General features: G+C 43.7%; 2 protein-coding genes across 2 annotated transcripts in view; one reads left to right on the top strand and one right to left on the bottom strand.

Moving 5' to 3' along the window:
* Positions 1 to 12,395: 12,395 nt before the first annotated feature.
* Positions 12,396 to 18,491, bottom strand: LOC124021136 (tetraspanin-8-like). The gene is made up of 9 exons (XM_046336478.1): positions 18,225 to 18,491; positions 17,303 to 17,368; positions 16,914 to 17,030; positions 16,549 to 16,623; positions 15,132 to 15,227; positions 14,352 to 14,450; positions 13,873 to 13,983; positions 13,276 to 13,359; positions 12,396 to 12,904 (listed from the first exon to the last, which is right to left on the bottom strand). Exons 1-9 carry the CDS (start codon positions 18,282 to 18,284, stop codon positions 12,776 to 12,778), a joined length of 837 nt encoding a protein of 278 aa, XP_046192434.1. The 5' UTR covers positions 18,285 to 18,491; the 3' UTR covers positions 12,396 to 12,775.
* Positions 18,492 to 20,038: 1,547 nt separating this feature from the next.
* rint1 (RAD50 interactor 1) overlaps positions 20,039 to 24,635 on the top strand; it is a 15,322-nt gene continuing 10,725 nt past the window's right edge. The window contains exons 1-4 of the mRNA XM_046336483.1: positions 20,039 to 20,296; positions 20,525 to 20,766; positions 20,927 to 21,100; positions 21,464 to 21,604. Coding sequence (XP_046192439.1) covers positions 20,066 to 20,296; positions 20,525 to 20,766; positions 20,927 to 21,100; positions 21,464 to 21,604 — 788 coding nt within the window. The 5' untranslated portion in view covers positions 20,039 to 20,065. The remainder of the gene's footprint in view (positions 20,297 to 20,524; positions 20,767 to 20,926; positions 21,101 to 21,463; positions 21,605 to 24,635) is intronic.

Here is a 24,635-nt window from a genome sequence, read left to right on the forward strand (position 1 = left end):
GAGAGAGAGAGAGAGAGAGAGAGAGAGAGAGAGAGAGAGAGAGAGAGAGAGAGAGAGAGAGGGGGAGAGAGAATTCACTTTCACTTAGCTAGGGAATGCAGCTAGCTAGTTTAGCCTATTCAAATACCTGGCTCAAACAGAGAAGGATGCTATGTTACTTAGTTGGCTATGGCTATCCAACTCTGGAACTCATTCAAGTCAAGATAAGCTCTTGGTTTAATGAATGTTTGCCACTGTAGGCTGTGTGTAGCGGTTAGTGGTCATGATATGAAGGTTTGGCTTGTAAAGGTTTTTTCTCCTGGTTACAGACAGCTGATGTGTTGTGCACTAAAGTCCACAAGCGAATGGAAAAGGTGAGAGGATGAGAGCGAGTTGGTAATTGCAAGAAGGAATTCTATATACAACGAGCAAAGTGTTAATGCGGTTTTTATGTGGCTGCTTTGAAAGTGAATTGTGTTTGCGTGTGATCAGGTGTGTGTTCATTCCTCCGATTCTGTTAAAAGAAAAACCTTAAACGGAAGCAAACGGAACGAAACAGAAATAAACATACCTGAATTTGTCCAATAGAAACTCACATTTGCAACTTTTGGACGAATGATTACATCTTAGATCAGCTAGATGCAGGCAAGAGTGTGCAAACGGCTCTACATATCACCTATACAGTTCTTTCATATCCTCATAGGGAGGAGGAGGTAGGGTTTCTATTGGACAGGGCCTAACTATACTGGCCCAATAAGCACATGCCCTAGTGATAGCTGTTATTGGACAGTGGTTAGGGTTTGGCATTGGTGCTGTTGTCCTGGGTTCAATACTCTCTAGGGGAGTCACCCTACTCTCACATTAGTACCAATATATGTTAATGTCATTATTTGGCAGCAGTTAAACACCTATCTGATCTAATTCAAAATAAGTTTGTCAATGACACGTTTGTTGTGCATTAGATATGTGGTGTAGATTTCAAAATGACCATGGAGTTAATTTTGAGATGCTCAGCTATGTAGAATGAATAAATACTGACCATTTATGAGGTAGTAGAAATGTGGTCAATTATAATTTGTGCTCAAGGGGAAAACGCACATATTCCTATCGTTTGATGACAAACTAATTTTAAATTCGATCAGATAGGTCTGTTGTAACTGACGCCAAAATAATGACGTTAACATGTTTTTGTTAAGTGGGTCTTGAACACAAGACCAAAGACCAATGACAAACACCTTCACCACTGTCCCAATAAGGGATATCGCTAGGACATGTGCTTATTGGGCCACTATAGTTAGGCCCTGTCCAGAACAAACCCTACCCCCTACTCACCAGGCACTTGTGTCGATTTGAAACAACTTGACACCTCTGTTAAAAGTACACTCACGAAAAAGGGATTCAAGAGTATCAATTAAAACAGGTTAAAATGCACCACCAACATTAGACAACTGTTCTGAAAGCCCTTAAATGGATGAAATAAGTCAATCAAATCAATGATGAGAATGGTCAGATGAATCAGTACATGATATGGACATGGTAGTGTAGCAGAAAGCTAGACATACCGTGAAACAAGAGGTTATGAGTTCAAATCACTGGTGAGAACTGCAGAATAATAATTATTGTATAAACTAACATGCACAATTGTAGTCAAATATCTCATTTGATGATGTTATGTTAAAAGCATTCTGTGTGAGTATCCCTTGCCAACAAAAAAAGAGCTATGAATGGATCAGTGGTTCACCAATCAGGGCCTTGATTGGCATGACAACACTAACAAGTCTTGACGTGTAATGAAACCATTTCTATTTGTTTTGTTCCATCAGGCGACGTCCTGACAACTGATACACGGAAATGTTCTTGATATATGTCTAGAACAGGAATATCTTATGTTCTGAGAACAGGAAGATAGCTCGTCTGTCAAAATGTTGGACATAAATATTTTTGCATTTGAGCTAATAGAGCGTGCGGCTCTCCTTTACTTGATCTTGTTTTCTGAGAACAGAGCAGCCATGTTCTGTGTATGTTTGTTGGGACGTTGATGGAATATTCTCCTAAACCCACAAAACTGGACACATGGATGTTCTTGCCACGTCCATTAAACATAAATATTGTCCACTGAAAAAACATATTTAAAAAATATAAATGCAACATGTAAAGTGTTGATCACATGTTTCATGAGCTGAAATAAAAGATCCCAGAAATATTCAGTCTGCTCAAGTCATTATGCTTTATAGGTGGAGTGGAACGTTCCAGAAGGAGGATTGTTGCAAACTATTTGACTTGAGCCAGTTTTCGATGCATAATGAGTCTGTTTATAATCACAAAAAGTGCTTATTAGTAGTAATAATTTGTTATTAGGATGTTGGAGCTGGAGAGACAAAGGGAAGTCCAGGATGTCTCTGTACGGCCAGATATGTTATTTCTGCATATTCATATTTCTAAGGAAGTAGGTGAAGAACCACAGGCGAGTCTCAGTTCCTGGTAAGATCATGCGAGTTTCGGTGGAACTAGGCCTGGGAGAGACTTCCACATCGAAGTGACGACAAAGTTGAAGAGAATAAACTTCTACGAGGGAGGCTAGAGTGGCACATCCCATCAACCTTTCAACTATAGCCTTTTCTCTCTCACACTCACCTCCCTGCCCACAAAGGTCCTGCACTCAGGCTGGGCCACGATTACACCAATAGGGGGACCTGACTCAGTTCCTGCCCAAGAACAGAGACGGATTGTATTCCAGACATACAAGGAGGTGACTCCTAATTGAAAGGTGTATATATATGCTTGTGTGAATTCTATGTGTGCTTGCAGCAGCAGCATCCAGTTTTGGGTGGAATAAATCTAGTCTGAGCTTCCTTTGGTGTCTGACTGGATTTGCACCAGAACTTAGAACCTAACATACAGATAGAAGGTCCCCCTAACCAACGGAAAACTGGACACTCAAACATTAGGGTAACATTACGGGTAACTTGACAAAAACCTTCTCCCTAGCAGAGGCGTCATGCACCCAAAACTCTGAAGGGGCACAAAGTAATACATTGGACTTTGTGCAAACTGGAAACTGCATATCCTGAGGCTGCATTTATTGTAGCTGGGGACTTTAATAACATACATCTGAGGAGTATGCTACCAAAGTTCTATCAACACATCTCCTGTGCTACTCGGGCATCGAAAACTCTGGACCATTGTTTCTCCCCCTTCTGGGATGGCTACAAGGCCCTCCCCCACCCTCCTTTCAGAAAATCAGATCACGCCTCCATTTTGCTCCTCCCGTCCTATAGGCAGAAATTTAAACAGGAAGTACCCGTGGTAAGAACTGTTCAATGTTGGTCTGACCAATCAGAATCTATGCTTCAAGATTGTTTCAATATTTGGCGATCTGACTTGTTGGAAAGGTGGCATCCTATGATTGTGCCACGTTGAAAGTCTCTAAACTCTTCAGTAAGGCCATTCTACTGTCAATGTTTGTCTATGGAGATTGCATAGCTGTGTGCCTAATTTTATACACCTGTCAGCAATGGGTGTGACTGAAATAGCCAAATACAAATACTTTTGTACATATAGTTCAGCTCTGAGAGCTGTCTGGTTTAAAGACTTGTTGGTTTTGGAGGGCTGACTGCTTTAGCAGGAACTAAGGGGGATCCATAATAAACCCCAGGAAGAGTAGCTGCTGCCTGGGATGAACCAATAGGGATCCATAATAAACCCCAGGAAGAGTAGCTGATTCCTTGGCAGGAACCAATAAGGATCCATAATAACCCCAGGAAGGGTAGTTGCTGCCTTAACAGGAACTAATAGGGATCCATAATAAACCCCAGGAAGAGAAGCTACTGCCTTGACAGGAACTAATGGGGATCGTTAATAAGTATAAATACAACTGAAAATACAGCACGTGGAATCATTCCCATTGTAGAGAAGCTACCCTCCAGTCTTCAAGAGAAATGGGTGTCACAGACTGAGTTGCAAACAGCGACACCGTGTGGCCTTTCTCCCCTTTCACTTGTCCTTTTTCATCCTCAATGAGACAAACGTGAGGAACGACCCCAGCTTTACCCTTACAACCTCAAGTACATCCATGACAAGACCAGAGAGACTCCAAGTAAGACATGAAGATTCAATCCCATCTCAGCACACTAAACAGAGGCTGCTAAACCTGCCTACCAGCAACATCCAGTTGAGGACGCAGACACAAGGTGCCCTATCCACAAGTACCACACCATCTCAAGAGCTGTAGAGGATTCAGACAAAAGCCTCTGGAAGAACGTAAACGTTGTCTAAAGGACAACTACATTTGCTTTAGATTCTGCGCTTCAACAAGCCAGCATGCTGCACAGAGTGTAACAGTAACCAAAATGTTGCAGCTCTTAATGCTGTCCCAGTGCCCTTGGTTATAACAGAGGTTTCCTCACCTGCCATAGAGCATGGCGGGAATGGCGACGCTCACTCCCCCATAGGTGTCGGTCATGGGCCCAAGAGCCCATGTTTGTCAACGCATACAAAAGCAACCCTTGTTGAAAAGTGACCGCAGAACAATCAAGCCTCCAGTCCAACCAAGCTCCACAGCCAACCAGCTTCCAGAGCCAGGTCAGCGTTTAGAGTCAGCCTTTCAAAACCAACATGTCTTTACAACTAGACAGCTCTCAGAGCTAACCTATAAATACAAAATGATGTCAAATTAGTGGATTCAGCTATTTCAGCCACACCCTTTGCTGATAGGTGTATGAGCACACAGCCATGGAATCTCCATAGACAAACATTGGCACTAGAATGTCCTTACTGAAGAGCTCAGTGACTTTCAACGTGGCACCGTTATGGGATGCCGACTTTCCAACAAGTCATTTCATCAAATGTATGCTCTGCTAGAGCTGCTAGAGCTGCTGAAGCGGGTAACATGTACAAATCATCTGTCCTCGGTTGCAAGACTCACTACCGAGTTCCAGACTTCCTCTGGAAGCAATGTCAGCACAAGAACTGGTCGTCTGAGCTTCATAAAATGGGTTTCCATGGCCGAGCAGCCACACCCAAGCCTAAGATCACCATGCACAATGCCAAGTGGTGTAAAGCTCGCTGCCATTTATTTTATGTTGTTGATTTTTATTTTTTCCCCCGTTTTTCCCCAATTTCATGGTATCCAATTGTTAGTAGTTACTATGTTGTCTCATTGCTACAACTTCCGTACGAGCTCTTAACACAGTGCTCATCCAACCCGGAAGCCAGCCGCACCAATGTGTCGGAGGAAACACCATGCACGTGGCGACCCAGGTTAGCGTGCACTGCGCCCGGCCCGCCACAGGAGTCGCTAGTGCGCGATGAGACAAGGACATCCTTACCGGCCAATTCTTCCCTAACCTGGACGACACTAGGCCAATTGTGAGTCGCCCCACGGACTTCCCGGTCGCGGCCAGCTGCGATAGAACCTGGGCGCGAACCCAGAGTCTCTGGTGGCACAGCTAGAACTGCGATGCAGTGCCCTAGACCACTGCGCCACCCGGGAGTCCCAGCTCACCGCCATTTGACTCTGGAGCAGTGAAACGTGTTCATGATGACTGTGAGCTAGGCCTAATCACCCAACATCAGTTCCCGAGAGATAGGATTTTTTTGCATAGGCTGCGTCTCAATCAACATATGTGGCACTTCCACATCTATCGTGAAAGGTGACAGAGCTAGAACTGTGTTAGTCAGACCGTGAGCCATCATGAAATTCGGTGGTATTGGTATTCAGGCCAAAGAGTTCAATCTTGGTTTCATCAGACCAGAGAACTTGTTTCTCATGGTCAAAGAGTCCTTCAGGTGCCTTTTGGAAAACTCCAAGCAGGCTGTCATGTGCCTTTTACTGAGGAGTGGCTCCTGCCTGGCCACTCTACCATAAAGGCCTGATTGGTGGAGTGCTGTAGAGATGGTTTTCCTTCTGGAAGGTATACAGAGGAACTCTGGAGCTCTGTCAGAGTGACCAATGCCCTTGTCTCCCGATTGCTTAGTGTGGCCGGGCGACCAGCTCTAGGAAGAGTCTTGGTGGTTCCAAACGTCTTCCACTTAAGAAAGATGGAGGCCACTGTGTTCTTAGGGATTTTTTGGTCCCCAGATCTGTGCCTCGACACAATCCTGTCTCGGAGCTCTACGGACAATTCCTTCAACCTCACTGCTTGGTTTTTTGCTCTGATATGCACTGTCAACTGCAACAATGTTGAAAAACCTGTTTTCGCTTTGCCATTATTGTAACGACGTTCGTCTGTTGTAAGAAGAGAGTCAGACCGAAATGCAGCGTGTAGGTTACTCATGACTTTAATGAAAGTATCGCGGTACATGAAATAACTGATATAAGAAAACAACAAACGAAACGTGAAACTAATTACAGCCTATCTGGTGACTACAACACAGAGACCGGAACAAACACCCACAAAATACAACGCGAACTCAGGCTACCTAAATACGGTTCCCAATCCGAGACAACGAGAATCACCTGACTCCAATTGAGAATCGCCTCAGGCAGCCAAGCCTAACTAGACACACCCCTAATCATACACAATCCCAATTAATACACACCCCAATACGAAACACAACATATAAACCCATGTCACACCCTGGCCTACCCAAACATATACCAAAAACACAAAATACAATGACCAAGGCGTGACAATTATGGGTTATTGTATGTAAATTGAATGGAAGAAAAATCTATTTAGTCCACTTTAGAATAAGGCTGTAACAGAACAAAGTGTGGAAAAAGGGGGTCTTACTACTTTCTGAATGTAGAATGTACAATTTGTTTTAATGATAATGTTCTCCGTTTTGCTCTATAACCCCCACAAGCGTCTTGAGACTCGTCTGCAGTTGGTAGAATCCGATCTGCCAACTTCGTTCTGTAGTGTCCGAACAGTTTGGGCTACACACTACACACTATTTGTGGAAAGGTGAGACTCTCCTGAACACGTACATGTTGGTTGTTTTGCTCTAGGATGCCCACAGGCCTCAAGAGACTTGTCTGAAGGTCCCCGGTAGAGTACTGTATATATGGAGACAGTTTAGTGCCAAAGATAAAGGATTAAATAATGCTGAAATAAGTATAGTAACATAACATACCCAAACATATTCCCCATTCTTAGGAAAAGGATGTAATGATGAAGTCTACGTGGTGTAGGTATTTACAGTCATAGGAGGTTGGTGGCACCTTAATTGGGGAGGACGGGTTTGTGGTAATGGCTGGAGTGGAATAGGTGGAATGGTATCAAATACATGAAATACATGGTTTCCATGTGTTTGATGCCATTCCATTAGTTAGCCATTCCATAAGTCTACCGAGAGGAGTGAGAACCATGAGCCTCCTAGGTTTTGTGTTGAAGTCAATGTACCCAGAGGAGGACAGAACCTTTGACCAGGTTTCAGTGAAGCAATGATAATAACAGTCCACAACAACATACCCAAGAGTTTCCTGGGTAGCAAGGGGAAGTCAGTGTTTCATTTCATTGTGCATTAGAAACACACTTTGAGATGGTTGTGAGGGGATTTCACCAGTGGTTGAATGGGGAATTGGGCTTCCAGGGAAAATGTCTGAGGTTGCAGAAGTAACCAAGTGAGGCAGAACTTAGGGAAGGGTCAAATATGTGAGGCTTATTTGATCTAATAGTTCTGTGATGTTTAGGCTGTTACAAATGTACTGATATAAGTGGATGCAAGTTACATTCTGGCAACTTTGAGTAAAATAACTTAATTGTTCCAGTTTTTCACATCTGCCCTCTCATTGGCTAGAATGTTACAACCTGATCTCCCCTGTCTTTGATCATTGGGGAGATGCATTTCCATTGTTAGAGCGGTCACTATCTAGTCAATATAATCGATAAACATTGGTCTGGTGCTGTGTTTACGTATGCATGCTATCAACGTGGAAAAGAGGCCCGGTGCAGGATCTGATAGGGCCAAGTAGTGGAATTTCCGTTGTTCCGGAGTTCTAAATTGAGCAGCTGCTGAAAAATGAGCTCCTGTATATATTGAGATTTAAATGGTTTTTTAGAGTGAAGTACATAAAAAAAAATCAAGAGAAAACTGCAAGACTCAATAGAAGACAAAACAAGGAACAAACCAAAAAGACAGGCTTTTGAAAAATTAACTATTTTTCATAAAATTGTACAGTTATCTTAGCTAGCTGAATTGCTAGCAGAATTGTTTACTTGTTGCTAAGCAGTTGCTAGGGACTCTCCTGGAAGAAGCTAGCTAGCTTACAAAGAATAACAACAAAAAATATCTAGTTAACAGAAGAAAGGAAGACAAAATAAGGACAAAAGAAGGACAGAAGAAAAAGGAAAAGAAAGAGGACAACATAGTGAAACAGTACTTCTATTGCAACTTGTATTTCGTCGTCCTAACGTAGTCTACACTGCTATCTGCCCAGCAGCTAGCCAGCTAGCATACGTCCACCGTCTACCGAATTGCAGCACTGTAGAAACTATTACACTCAACTGAACGACGTGATTAGTGTAGTGTTAGCTAGCTACATAGTTGTCTTTGCTGTCTTCGTATCCAAGATAATTGTGTAGTTTAGAGCGTGTAGTCTTAGAGTAATTATCTTAATTTACTGAGGTTAGCTAGCCAGCTATTTGTCGTCCTTAACGTAGGAGACACTGCTAGCTAGCCAACAGCTAGCCAACGTCTACTGAATAGAACTTCCGCACTCAACAACCGGGTCGCATTCCGCTTCGCTCCACAGGTAGTATCACATTTTTCATTTCATTTCATTACAGCACAACGGTTTGATTTGTTTGATCGTAGCTAGCTACATAGCTAGCTACATAGCCGTCTGTGTATCAAAGATAATTGTTGTCGTTCTTTTAACGCAACGTAATGTAATCAACACTGCTAGCTAGCCAGCTAGCCCCCGAATAGCAGCACTGTAGAAACTATTACACTCAACGGAACAACTTGATTAGTGTAGTGTCAACAACGCAGCCACTGCCAGCTAGCCTACAAAGTCAACAACGCAGCCACTGCCAGCTAGCCTACTTCAGCAGTACTGTATCATTTTAATCATTTTAGTCAATAAGATTCTTGCTACGTAAGCTTAACTTTCTGAACATTTGAGACGTGTAGTCCACTTGTCATTCCAATCTCCTTGCATTAGCGTAGCCTCTTCTGTAGCCTGTCAACTATGTGTCTGTCTATCCCTGTTCTCTCCTCTCTGCACAGACCATACAAACGCTCCACACCGCGTGGCCGCTGCCACCCTAATCTGGTGGTCCCAGCGCGCACGACCCACGTGGAGTTCCAGGTCTCCGGTAGCCTCTGGAACTGCCGATCTGCAGCCAACAAGGCAGAGTTCATCTCAGCCTATGCCTCCCTCCAGTCCCTCGACTTCTTGGCACTGACAGAAACATGGATCACCACAGATAACACTGCTACTCCTACTGCTCTCTCTTCGTCCGCCCACGTGTTCTCGCACACCCCGAGAGCTTCTGGTCAGCGGGGTGGTGGCATCGGGATCCTTATCTCTCCCAAGTGGTCATTCTCTCTTTCTCCCCTTACCCATCTGTCTATCGCCTCCTTTGAATTTCATGCTGTCACAGTTACCAGCCCTTTCAAGCTTAACATCCTTATCATTTATCGCCCTCCAGGTCCCCTCGGAGAGTTCATCAATGAGCTTGATGCCTTGATAAGCTCCTTTCCTGAGGACGGCTCACCTCTCACAGTTCTGGGCGACTTTAACCTCCCCACGTCTACCTTTGACTCATTCCTCTCTGCCTCCTTCTTTCCACTCCTCTCCTCTTTTGACCTCACCCTCTCACCTTCCCCCTACTCACAAGGCAGGCAATACGCTCGACCTCATCTTTACTAGATGCTGTTTTTCCACTAACCTCATTGCAACTCCCCTCCAAGTCTCCGACCACTACCTTGTATTCTTTTCCCTCTCGCTCTCATCCAACACTTCCCACACTGCCCCTACTCGGATGGTATCGCGCCGTCCCAACCTTCGCTCTCTCTCCCCCGCTACTCTCTCCTCTTCCATCCTATCATCTCTTCCCTCTGCTCAAACCTTCTCCAACCTATCTCCTGATTCTGCCTCCTCAACCCTCCTCTCCTCCCTTTCTGCATCCTTTGACTCTCTATGTCCCCTATCTTCCAGGCCGGCTCGGTCCTCCCCTCCCGCTCCGTGGCTTGACGACTCATTGCGAGCTCACAGAACAGGGCTCCGGGCAGCCGAGCGGAAATGGAGGAAAACTCGCCTCCCTGCGGACCTGGCATCCTTTCACTCCCTCCTCTCTACATTTTCCTCCTCTGTCTCTGCTGCTAAAGCCACTTTCTACCACTCTAAATTCCAAGCATCTGCCTCTAACCCTAGGAAGCTCTTTGCCACCTTCTCCTCCCTCCTGAATCCTCCTCCCCCTCCCCCCTCCTCCCTCTCTGCAGATGACTTCGTCAACCATTTTGAAAAGAAGGTCGACGACATCCGATCCTCGTTTGCTAAGTCAAACGACACCGCTGGTTCTGCTCACACTGCCCTATCCTGTGCTCTGACCTCTTTCTCCCCTCTCTCTCCAGATGAAATCTCGCGTCTTGTGACGGCCGGCCGCCCAACAACCTGCCCGCTTGACCCTATCCCCTCCTCTCTTCTCCAGACCATTTCCGGAGACCTTCTCCCTTACCTCACCTCGCTCATCAACTTATCCCTGACCGCTGGCTACGTCCCTTCCGTCTTCAAGAGAGCGAGAGTTGCACCCCTTCTGAAAAAACCTACACTCGATCCCTCCGATGTCAACAACTACAGACCAGTATCCCTTCTTTCTTTTCTCTCCAAAACTCTTGAACGTGCCGTCCTTGGTCAGCTCTCCCGCTATCTCTCTCAGAATGACCTTCTTGATCCAAATCAGTCAGGTTTCAAGACTAGTCATTCAACTGAGACTGCTCTTCTCTGTATCACGGAGGCGCTCCGCACCGCTAAAGCTAACTCTCTCTCCTCTGCTCTCATCCTTCTAGACCTATCGGCTGCCTTCGATACTGTGAACCATCAGATCCTCCTCTCCACCCTCTCCGAGTTGGGCATCTCCGGCGTGGCCCACGCTTGGATTGCGTCCTACCTGACAGGTCGCTCCTACCAGGTGGCGTGGCGAGAATCTGTCTCCTCACCATGCGCTCTCACCACTGGTGTCCCCCAGGGCTCTGTTCTAGGCCCTCTCCTATTCTCGCTATACACCAAGTCACTTGGCTCTGTCATAACCTCACATGGTCTCTCCTATCATTGCTATGCAGACGACACACAATTAATCTTCTCCTTTCCCCCTTCTGATGACCAGGTGGCGAATCGCATCTCTGCATGTCTGGCAGACATATCAGTGTGGATGACGGATCACCACCTCAAGCTGAACTTCGGCAAGACGGAGCTGCTCTTCCTCCCGGGGAAGGACTGCCCGTTCCATGATCTCGCCATCACGGTTGACAACTCCATTGTGTCCTCCTCCCAGAGCGCTAAGAACCTTGGCGTGATCCTGGACAACACCCTGTCGTTCTCAACTAACATCAAGGCGGTGGCCCGTTCCTGTAGGTTCATGCTCTACAACATCCGCAGAGTACGACCCTGCCTCACACAGGAAGCGGCGCAGGTCCTAATCCAGGCACTTGTCATCTCCCGTCTGGATTACTGCAACTCGCTGTTGGCTGGGCTCCCTGCCTGTGCCATTAAACCCCTACAACTCATCCAGAACGCCGCAGCCCGTCTAGAACGCTCTGGCTCCCCAATGGTGGAACAAACTCCCTCACGACGCCAGGACAGCGGAGTCAATCACCACCTTCCGGAGACACCTGAAACCCCACCTCTTTAAGGAATACCTAGGATAGGATAAAGTAATCCTTCTCACCCCCCCCCCCCTTAAAATATGTAGATGCACTATTGTAAAGTGGCTGTTCCACTGGATGTCATAAGGTGAATGCACCAATTTGTAAGTCGCTCTGGATAAGAGCGTCTGCTAAATGACTTAAATGTAATGTAATGTAATGTAATGGAATAGTGGGGAGGTTTTAGTGGGTGCAGGATCTGATAGGGCCAAGTAGTGGAATAGTGGGGAGGTTTTAGTGGGTGCAGGATCTGATAGGGCCAAGTAGTGGAATAGTGGGGAGGTTTTAGTGGGTGTAGGATCTGATAGGGCCAAGTAGGCTGAAAAGAGGAAGAGAGTGGAGAATGAGAGGAGAGAGCAAGTGGAAAAGAGGAAGAGAGAGGAGGATGAGAGGAGAGAGCAGGAGGAAAAGAGGAAGAGAGGAGGAGTGGAGAGAGGAAGAGAGGAGGATGAGAAGAGAGAGCAAGTGGAAAAGAGGAAGAGAGAGGAGGATGAGAAGAGAGAGCAGGAGGAAAAGAGGAAGGCAGAAAATAAAATAAGGATGGGGACAAAGGACAAAAGTCATTGGAAGAAATGGTTGTCGAATAAAGAAGGACCATAATGTTAAAAGATGATTGTCCCTTTATTCAAGACACTGTAACCAACACTTAGGCACTTCAACGGTTAAATGGTTGAACAGTAACACTTTGGACAACACAGTAGAGATGTCTAATAATGTCCTGAGTTGTCCTTTCATTTGTGTTATGAGTATGTACATAATATGAGTGCATTGCTAACCTGATCCCAGATCTGTTTGTGGTCTTGCCAACTGTCGTTCTGCCCCTGAACAAGGCAGTTTAACCCACTGTTCCCCAGTAGGCCGTCATTGTAAATAAGAAGTTGTTCATAACTGACTTGCCTAGTTAAATAAAGGCCATCGTGCCAGTTCTGTCATTGCCAAGTCAACTCTTTGTCACCCATTGTCATGTTTGGACTATTTCATTTCAGACACTCTCTGCTGTGTCACACAGCTCCCTGTATTGAGGTGGTTGAGAGGTGAAGATCACAAGTGGCACATCAACCTTTCTTCTCATCTGGCAGAGTATTGTGATGGCCAGGACAACTCCAACATCCTGAGGACCAGACACACAGTAACGGTTCAGTCAGGATTGACGGAGCAGGTACAGTGTTGGGGTCGATTCATCCATCCTTCAGTTAGCATCCTGACTTTCAGATGTTTTAATTGTTCTTGTTTACTTGTATGTACTGTGTACTGCAATTCAGATTTTAGCTGCCACATCGGTAATAATTATAATAAACAAATACTACTAAAGTTTTCAATTCAGGTAATTGAAATTCACTTCCTGAATTGAAAAATTCACATGAAAAATGACGGACAATTTTCAATTAGAGAATTGACTTTCTATTTATTGAATTTAAAAAACTGAATGGACACCAACCCTGAAATGGTGGAATAGTATGGACATCTATCTGAAATACATACCCATAATGCTTTAAGTGCTACTAATGTTCCTATTATCAGGATGATGTTATAGCCCACGAAAGAGATTAAGATGGGAAGACATGGCTGAAAATGAAAAATAAAGAGTTTGTAAAAAACAAGAGTATCCACTCTGTATTATATCAGATCTTAAACATATAGCTGTTTGTTGAATCAATGAGCACTGCAAGACATTTTGCGCAAAATTTAAAAAGTAACTTTTTAGTTGCACCTTCTTAACAGCAGAGAGAATTTTTTTAAATTTTAGAGTTCATTTCGACCCATTTTGACATGGGGTGTAGAGAAAATCTTGCCGTTTTAAAGCAAGTTTGCTGCAATTCTACACATTTTGCCATGGGGTGGTGAGAAATGTATGCAGTTTTTAATATGACATGAGAGTGAGACTGACTAACAACATCAATGGGGACTCCATGGGCGGTAATTCAACCATGATAACAGGTTTAGATAGCTGACTGGTAAACAAATTTAGCAATCTAAAAGATATTATCTGACATGGGTTAATGGGCCAAGTTGATCTGAGGGCCTTCAAAATGGCCGCCAGTTGCCCATCCCTGGTGTAGTGGAATGACATGATTTTACCTCTTTATATACCAGCATGTGTTCATCCATTAATCCCTTGTGGTCATCATCCTCAGACATATTACTGTTGGGATAGTGAATAACAAATCTTGTCTTGTTACCAGGAGCAACCTGAAATAGAATGTGACATGGTTTAAACAGTGCTTTACTTTAGCTGCATGATTTATTACTAGGCTGCAGCATGGCATCCATTATGTGTCTGGTCCAAATGTGTTCTATGGTATTTGTTGGTCTTTTAGAGTATTGTCATGTACATCTTCCTCAGTTTATTTATGGTTGTCTTGTCACTGTCCTCATCATCTGTTTTGTATTTCTTTTTAAATAAAAAATGTATTGCTCTTACCGAAAGACAAGAGATTTCCATTTTCATATTTGAGTGATAATTTATTTAACAGACGGACACATTGAAACCCATCCTCCTCATCACACACAACAACAACAACAACAACAAGTTAACTTATTTAACACAGCAGACTCACACATTTAAAGTCTGTTGAGTCCTCATCAGAACAGAGACAGGAGATGGGGATGTCTGTGCCCCAGTCTTGGTAGCCTTGTACGAGCCCACAGCATTTGAACTGAAAGTTAAGGAAACAAAACAACAGCACAACAGACATTTTAAAAACATGATTTACCAGGTATAGTTAAGGCCTCGTCCTGGAAGAACCCTCCATGGAGAAATCTCCAATGAAAGTGCTTTTAGTCCAGGCCTTGGTTTACATAATAAGGAAAACCGTCCCTAAAGACACACACACATTGAATCGGCACCCTGGGACGTAGAATCGGCACCCTGGGACATTGAATTGGCACCCTGGGACTGTGAATTGGCACACTGGGACATTGAATCGGCACCCTGGGACATTGAATCGGCACCCTGGGACTGTGAATTGGCACCCTGGGACATTGAATCGGCACCCTGGGACTGTGAATTGGCACCCTGGGACATTGAATCGGCACCCTGGGACTTTGAATTGGCACCCTGGGACATTGAATCGGCACCCTGGGACTTTGAATTGGCACCCTGGGACATTGAATCGGCACCCTGGGACATTGAATTGGCACCCTGGGACATTGAATGGGACATTGAATCGGCACCCTGGGACTGAATTGGCACCCTGGGACATTGAATCGGCACCCTGGGACTGTGAATTGGCACCCTGGGACATTGAATCGGCACCCTGGGACTTTGAATTGGCACCCTGGGACTTTGAATCGGCACAAGCAGAAACCATAAGAAGCATTAAATGAAGGTGACTTACGTTAGTCTGTATGTTGTATAGCCCTTCTAAATCAGTTTGATTCGCTCCACTCAGAGGCATCATCGCTAGATGTTCTCCTCTGGTTAACTCCTCCATCTTGAAATGAATCAAGTTAACATTGTTAACATTGAGTTATAGTCACAGTTGAAAGCTATAATCAGCTCTGAATTTGAAAAGGACAGATACTGACATTGAATTATCAAGAATCAGATGCATTGCACCATCATACAATAACTTCTCAAATATATTTTCACCAGAACAGCAAACAAACATTGTCTCAAGGTTGAATGAAAGTCACAGCCATGTATATCCCCCCCAAGCAGATACCTCGAAGGCCCTGAAAGAACTACAGGTTGACTGATTATGATTTTTCAACGCCGATACCGATAACTGGAGAACCAAAAAGAGCCTTTACCGATTAATCGTCCGATTTATATATATATATATTTGTAATAATGACAATTACAACAATACTGAATGAACACTTTTATCTTAACTTAATATAATACATAAATAAAATCAATTTAGTCTCAAATAAATAATGGAACATGTTAAATTTGGTTTAAATAATGCAAAAACAAAGTGTTGGAGAAGAAAGTAAAAGTGCAATATGTGCCATGTAAAAAAAGCTAACGTTTTAGTTCCTTGCTCAAAACATGAGAACATATGAAAGCTGGTGGTTCCTTTTAACATGAGTCTTCAATATTCCCAGGTAAGACGTTTTAGGTTGTAGTTATTATATGAATTATGGGACTATTTCTCTCTATACCATTTGTATTTCATATACCTTTGACTATTGGATGTTCTTATAGGCACTATAGTATTGCCAGCCTAATCTCGGGAGTTGGTAGGCTTGAAGTTATAAACAGCGCAATGCTTGAAGCACAGCGAAGAGCTGCTGGCAAACGCAGGAAAGTGCTATTTGAATGAATAATTACGAGCCTGCTGTTGCCTACCACCACTCAGTCAGACTGCTCTATCAAATATCAAAACATAGACTTAATTATAATATAAGAAACACACAGAAATACGAGCCTTAGGGCATTAATGGTCAAATCCGGAAACTATCATTTAGAAAACAAAACGTTTATTATTTCAGTGAAATACGGAACCGTTCCGTATTTTATCAAACGGGTGGCATCCCTAAGTCTAAATATTGCTGTTACATTGCACAACCTTCAATGTCATGTCATAATTATGTAAAATTCTGCCAAATTAATTACGGTCTTTGTTAGTAAGAAATGGTCTCGACACAGTTCACAACGATCCAGGCGGCCCAAACTGCTGCATATACCCTGACTCTGCTTGCACAGAACGCAAGAGAAGTGACACAATTTCACACCCTATTAAGACAGTTTATGTAAGTGTTTCCTTTATTTTGACAGTTACCTGTGTATGTGTATATAGACTACTGTACCTCGTGTTTGCTTTGATATCCATTCACGCACTCCACAAACAGGTATAGGCTGGCCAGTGACATACCTACAGAAAACTACACACACATACAGGGGTTGTCAAGCAAAATCAATACTTAAGGTTCATTCAAACCTTATCCCGCTTTAAGGGAAACATGTCATGGGGAAAGTGTTGACTGGTTCCAGTTGAGTTGTATGGCATGCTATTACCTATCAGAAAGGAACAGTTTGCAGCAGAGAAGTCAAGTCAGTAGCCAGATCCCAGATCTGTTTGTGCTGTCTAACCAACTCCTATGATAATTATCCAAGACAAACCAACAGATCTGGGATCAGGCTAACACTTTGAGACAGGTCTCGGCAGGCTTACCAGAACCACAACCCATTTCTTCTCCTTCCGAGCTCCATAGACCCCAAAGATTGACAGGACCAGGATTGCTGCTTCTAGGACATACAGAACTACTATCCCAGGCAGAATCTCCTCTATCTGTGAGTAGGAAGACAAGCCAGACTAATGATATGGCAACTGTGGGTTTAGAATCATAATATTACAATGATACTGCTGGATTCTAGCCTGGTCTCAGATCTGTTTATGCTGTATAGCCAACTCCTATGGTTGTTGTCATGCTAAACACTGTAGGAGTTGGAAAGACAGCACAAACAGATCTGGGACCAGGCTAGATGGACACAGAATTATTATAACAAAATGTGTATGACATAATAAGGAAATGCAATAGGAGCTATAAAAATAACAATTACTTCTTCTGATTGGTGGAAGTACCCATGTCCAAATAATGTGATGGCCAGCAAGAGGGTGCTGATGATCTGAAGAGAATACAACACATGATACAATCATTACAATGTAATGCAGTAAAGGTATTATTACAATGTAGAATTCTACTGATAATGCACAGTAAAGGTTGATACAAGCATTACAATGTACAGGGTATTATACTGAGAATTCTACTGATAATGCACAGTAAAGGTTGATACAATCATTACAATGTACAGGGTATTATAGTGAGAATTCTACTGAATGCACAGTAAAGGTAGATACAATCATTACAATGTACAGGGTATTATACTGAGAATTCTATTGATAATGCACAGTAAAATAAAGGTTGTTAAATAAAGGTTAAAAAAAAAACATGCATTTGACCAACGCCATCTACAAATGGTTTGTAAGCAGACAGTAAATCGTATTTACATATATTATACCTAATTTATAAATAGACTAAGAAATTAATTATACATTATTAAGAAATGAATAGCTATAAAATTCTAATAACAGTTATTGACTATCCTAATATTCTGCCAAAAACGTGTAGGCCTATTTGAAGATGAGAAAAAACATAACTCATGACTTTAAAACATTTAGCAGCGCGAGGATTATACTGAGCAAAACCCAGTAGCCTAATTGCAACATTAAATACATTTATATTTAATTTGAGTGCTTCTTTCAATGCCGCGCTATAGAACAACTCGCTCATTAGTGTAAGTGGCACTGCTCTTTATTCCGTCGCGTGTAAACTGCAACTCTCACTACTTGCGTTGAAGTAAACATAAATAAAAACCGACAATAATTACAAAACATTTGCCTGTATTAAAAAACGTTGCTCCTATAAAAAATTGGTTTATCAACTCGTATATTAACAGGCCAAAATACTGGACGATAACTTACCCCGATCAAGACACAGACGAAAATGAACGTCCGTTTTACGCAGATATGTATTCTTCCCATTTCTATATTTGGTTATAATAAAAACAACAGTTTGGATAAGCAGTTCACGTCAGAGTTGGTCTTGCTGAAGCCCAAGATCTTTAAGTCCAGAAAATAGATTTTCTGATTCCTTTAACTGTTTCTTCTTCTCAACATGAGAGTGTGTTGACATGCTGCTGAATGGTGTTTTGTGACATTGGAGGGACTAGCATGAACATTATGTCAATGATGGTTCGAGCTTAGGCAGGCATAAAGGGAGGGACTTGACTTATATTTTCTTTAAATGAGCTCTCCCGGAAGTTAGAGAGAGATGTGAAACCAGACAGTAAGATTTGTGGCCAGTTGTCCTGAGAAAACGGCAACCAGTGGAGCACAAACAACATTGTGAATATTAATCTGTTTATTTATCTTCCCCCACTATTCGTACTACAACTATTTGCTCTATAGGCCCTGGTCAAAAAGTAGTGCACTATATAGGGAATAGAGTGCTATTTGAGAAGCAACCCCATTGGGTCTCTAGGGATCCTTCTGTAGCTCAGTTGGTAGAGCATGGCGCTTGTAACGCCAGGGTAGTGGGTTTGATCCCCGGGACCACCCATACGTAGAATGTATGCACACATGACTGTAAGTCGCTTTGGATAAAAGCGTCTGCTAAATGGCATATATTATTATTATTATATATTATCCAGAGAAGGGCCAAGTGTTAGTCAATGTCAATGCAACCCTGCAAAACATCTGGAGCACATTTCGTACAGAGGAAGTTAGTAATGGAACAGACTCAAGCATATGATAGTAATGGAATAGACTCAAGCATATGATAGTAACGGAACAGACTCAAGCATATGATAGTAACGGAACAGACTCAAGCATATGAGAGTAATGGAACAGACTCAAGCATATGATAGTAATGGAACAGACTCAAGCATATGATAGTAACAGAACAGACTCAAGCATATGAGAGTAATGGAACAGACTCAAGCATATGATAGTAACAGAACAGACTCAAGCATATGATAGCAATGGAACAGACTCAAGCATATGATAGTAACAGAACAGACTCAAGCATATTCCCCATTCACAGGAAACTGATGTACGAATGAAGGATAAGGGAGCGTACAAATTTTATAATATGTTTGAGATATAATCAAATCACATTTCATTTTTCACATACACATGTATAGTAGATGTTATTGAGGGTGTAGCGAAATGCTTGTGTTTCTAGCTCCAACAGTGCAGTAATATCTTACTAGTAATATCTAACAATATACACAATCTAAAGTGAAGGGATGGAATTAAGAATATATAAATATGTGGACAAGCAATGTCAGAGCTGCATAGACTAAGATACAGTAGAATAGGACAGAATAAGATACTGGAGAGTAACTGTTCCTTTCTGGGTAACAGATTAGTTCAACAACTACATAACTGAGCACATACAGTATGTCCAGTTGTTTCCTGTGAGGTCTTGATTGTCAACATGACACTCAAACACTGAAGAGGGTCTTGTTTTGGAAACATCCTTCCTAATTGCCTTTAGTAATCACTGAAATAACACATCAACTGTAAATTGTCTGAAGCTATCACCACTCCACTTATGATATCACTGGTTACATGAACCAATGAATGGAGGATGGAAGGAAGCGTGGATTGTGTAGTAGTTGGAAATGTCCCAAGTGTTTACCCGTGAAAGGCCCCGTAGTACTAACGGTCACCACTAGAGGGGGTGTATAGACGGTGACGGCTGTGTTCGGTGCTGTGTTTACATCTGCGTGCTGTTGACGTGGAAGAGACACAGAAGAAAGATGGCGGCGCCCTCTGCAGAGCAGCAAAACAGCCAAAGTGATGAATCTGATCTACAAAGCCCTATATTGACAAATGATGAAGACTCCGAAACAGAATCGGGGGAGGGAGCTCTTCCCGACTACGTTGTCGAATTGATAGAGAAAGAAATCGGAGTGGATCTGAAGTCGCTGAAGAAAGTTAGCGCGCTCCTGGAGAAATTGACAGCGGAAAACAAGTTGCTGGAGGAGCAGGTAGTTAGCAAGCGCGTTGTTAACTTCATGTTGCACACTCACATCAGCTTTCAATGCTGTATCAATAATTGCATGAAAAATAATAGAATAGTTAATAATGCGAGTATTATTCTGCCCCTTGCTAGTTAATGTAAGTAATACAAACATGATCGATAGCTAACCTTTGCTAGCTAGTTTAAGGGCGTGCATTTCCCTTGCTGACAGGTCTTCCTCCACCCACCTTCTCAGGTTCTGACGGTGTCCAGTTCAGTGCCGCTGCGGGTGTCAGCAGCGCTGTCTGCTGCCGAGGAGTCCCGTGTGTCTCTGGAAGGTTTGCTCCAGCGGGAGAGGGTCCTGTCCAACACCCTGATACAGCACCTGCAGGGCGCCCAGCCCTGGGCAGACAGCCTGGGACGGACCCTGGAACAGCTGGACAACACAGAGAAACACATGAAATACCTGCAGTGTCTGTCACGCATTGAAGAACTCAGGTGAGCAACAGTGTTATTATTTTCTTCTTCTTCTTCTTGCAGTTGGACAATATATTTGACACTATTCAAAGATAGGATCCTGATTGGAACACACACACACAAAATGTTATCCTACTGTATGTTAAGTTGTTCCGCTAACTGCCGTTCTCTCCTCCCACAGTGACAACATCCAGCAGTGTCTGATCACCAACAGTATATGGGAGGCAGTGGTGGCAGTGGGCAGCATGGCCAGTCTAGATGTGGGCCTAAAGCAGTCTGGCTGCTCTCATCTCCAGGCCTTCCTCAGAGAGACACTATGCTTCTGGCACAAGATCATTAAGGACAGACTGGCTGGGTATGTGTGTCTGAGTGGGTCAGACAGGCCAGGCAGTGTGTTGTGTTAGCGGGCCGGGCCGGAGCAGAAGGACTGGCGATGGAGAACTCTGTGCTAGTTATTAGGATCTCTGTTTAGATCAGTGGTCAGAAAGCCTGGTCCTGGAGAGCAACTGGCCATGCAGGCCTTTGTTCCAGCCTGGCACTAACCCATCTAATTCAGTCTAAATGATTAGTTGACCAGGTGTATTTGTGTTGGGCCAGAACAAGTAAGAGACACACGGTAGCTCTCCAGGACCGGCCTTGGTGATTCACAGTTATTATGATGATCCAAAGTCAAGCTACCTCAGACCTGAATGTGATTTGTGACTCCTCTGTCTGGCAGTGATTTTGAGGAGTTGCTGATCCAGCTCCACTGGCCGTTCATCTCTCCTCCCACCCAGTCTCTCTCGCCCCCTGCCAACGCTCAGGAGCTCCACAGCCAGCTGGAGCTACTGGTGGCCCAGCTCCTGTCTCTACAGACCTCGTATCCTTCACCCTAATATAGTGTTATCAGAGTCGAAGACATACACACTAGCATTATCGTCTGTTATACATACGCTGTTATAGACACTACTAGGTTATACGCACGCTGTTCTACACACTACTAGGTTATAGACAGGACTGGGTTATAGACAGGACTGGGTTATAGACAGGACTGGGTTATATACACTACTGGGTTATAGACAGGACTGGGTTATAGACACTACTAGGTTATAGACAGGACTGGGTTATAGACAGGACTGGGTTATAGACAGGACTGGGTTATAGACAGGACTGGGTTGTAGACAGGACTGGGCTGTAGACAGGACTGGGTTGTAGACAGGACTGGGTTATAGACAGGACTGGGTTATAGACACTACTGGGTTATAGACAGGACTGGGTTATAGACACTACTAGGTTATAGACAGGACTGGGTTATAGACAGGACTGGGTTGTAGACAGGACTGGGTTATAGACAGGACTGGGTTATAGACAGGACTGGGTTATAGACACTACTGGGTTATAGACAGGACTGGGTTATAGACACTACTGGGTTATAGACAGGACTGGGTTATAGACAGGACTGGGTTGTAGACAGGACTGGGTTATAGACACTACTGGGTTATAGAGAGGACTGGGTTATAGACACTACTAGGTTATAGACAGGACTGGGTTATAGACACTACTAGGTTATAGACAGGACTGGGTTGTAGACAGGACTGGGTTATAGACACTACTGGGTTATAGACAGGACTGGGTTATAGACAGGACTGGGTTATAGACACTACTGGGTTATAGACACTACTGGGTTATAGACACGACTGGGTTATAGACACTACTGGGTTATAGACAGGACTAGGTTATAGACAGGACTGGGTTATAGACAGGACTAGACAGGACTGGGTTATAGACAGGACTGGGTTATAGACAGGACTGGGTTGTAGACAGGACTGGGTTATAGACAGGACTGGGTTATAGACACTACTAGGTTATAGACAGGACTGGGTTATAGACAGGACTGGGTTATAGACAGGACTGGGTTATAGACACTACTAGGTTATAGACACTACTAGGTTATAGACACTACTAGGTTATAGACACTACTAGGTTATAGACAGGACTGGGTTAGGGTTATAGACACTACTAGGTTATAGACAGGACTGGGTTATAGACACTACTGGGTTATAGACAGGACTGGGTTATAGACACTACTGGGTTATAGACAGGACTGGGTTGTAGACAGGACTGGGTTATAGACACTACTGGGTTATAGACACTACTGGGTTATAGAGAGGACTGGGTTATAGACACTACTAGGTTATAGACAGGACTGGGTTATAGACACTACTAGGTTATAGACAGGACTGGGTTGTAGACAGGACTGGGTTATAGACAGGACTGGGTTATAGACACTACTGGGTTATAGACACGACTGGGTTATAGACACGACTGGGTTATAGACAGGACTGGGTTATAGACACTACTAGGTTATAGACAGGACTGGGTTGTAGACAGGACTGGGTTATAGACAGGACTGGGTTATAGACAGGACTGGGTTATAGACAGGACTGGGTTGTAGACAGGACTGGGTTATAGACAGGACTGGGTTATAGACAGGACTGGGTTATAGACAGGACTGGGTTATAGACAGGACTGGGTTATAGACAGGACTGGGTTATAGACACTACTAGGTTATAGACACTACTAGGTTATAGACAGGACTGGGTTATAGACACTACTGGGTTATAGACACTACTAGGTTATAGACACTACTGGGTTATAGACACTACTAGGTTATAGACACTACTAGGTTATAGACAGGACTGGGTTATAGACAGGACTGGGTTATAGACAGGACTGGGTTATAGACAGGACTGGGTTATAGACACTACTAGGTTATAGACAGGACTGGGTTATAGACACTACTGGTTATAGACACTACTAGGTTATAGACAGGACTGGGTTATAGACAGGACTGGGTTGTAGACAGGACTGGGTTATAGACACTACTAGGTTATAGACAGGACTGGGTTATAGACACTACTAGGTTATAGACACTACTAGGTTATAGACAGGACTGGGTTATAGACACTACTAGGTTATAGACAGGACTGGGTTATAGACACTACTAGGTTATAGACAGGTTATAGACAGGACTGGGTTATAGACAGGACTGGGTTATAGACAGGACTGGGTTATAGACAGGACTGGACAGGACTTTATAGACAGGACTGGGTTATAGACACTACTGGGTTATAGACAGGACTGGGTTGTAGACAGGACTGGGTTATAGACACTACTAGGTTATAGACAGGACTGGGTTATACTGGGTTATAGACAGGACTGGGTTATAGACACGACTAGGTTATAGACAGGACTGGGTTGTAGACAGGACTGGGTTATAGACACGACTAGGTTATAGACAGGACTGGGTTGTAGACAGGACTGGGTTATAGACAGGACTGGGTTATAGACAGGACTGGGTTGTAGACACTACTGGGTTATAGACACTACTAGGTTATAGACAGGACTGGGTTGTAGACAGGACTGGGTTATAGACACTACTAGGTTATAGACACTACTAGGTTATAGACAGGACTGGGTTATAGACACTACTAGGTTATAGACAGGACTGGGTTATAGACAGGACTGGGTTATAGACAGGACTGGGTTATAGACAGGACTGGGTTATAGACAGGACTGGGTTATAGACGGGACTGGGTTATAGACGGGACTGGGTTATAGACGGGACTGGGTTATAGACGGGACTGGGTTATAGACGGGACTGGGTTATAGACACTACTGGGTTGTAGACAGGACTGGGTTATAGACAGGACTGGGTTATAGACAGGACTGGGTTATAGACACTACTAGGTTATAGACAGGACTGGGTTATAGACAGGACTGGGTTGTAGACAGGACTGGGTTATAGACAGGACTGGGTTATAGACACTACTAGGTTATAGACAGGACTGGGTTGTAGACAGGACTGGGTTATAGACAGGACTGGGTTATAGACAGGACTGGGTTATAGA

The sequence above is a fragment of the Oncorhynchus gorbuscha genome, unplaced genomic scaffold, assembly GCF_021184085.1.
Source record: "Oncorhynchus gorbuscha isolate QuinsamMale2020 ecotype Even-year unplaced genomic scaffold, OgorEven_v1.0 Un_scaffold_1060, whole genome shotgun sequence".
NCBI lineage: Eukaryota > Metazoa > Chordata > Actinopteri > Salmoniformes > Salmonidae > Oncorhynchus > Oncorhynchus gorbuscha.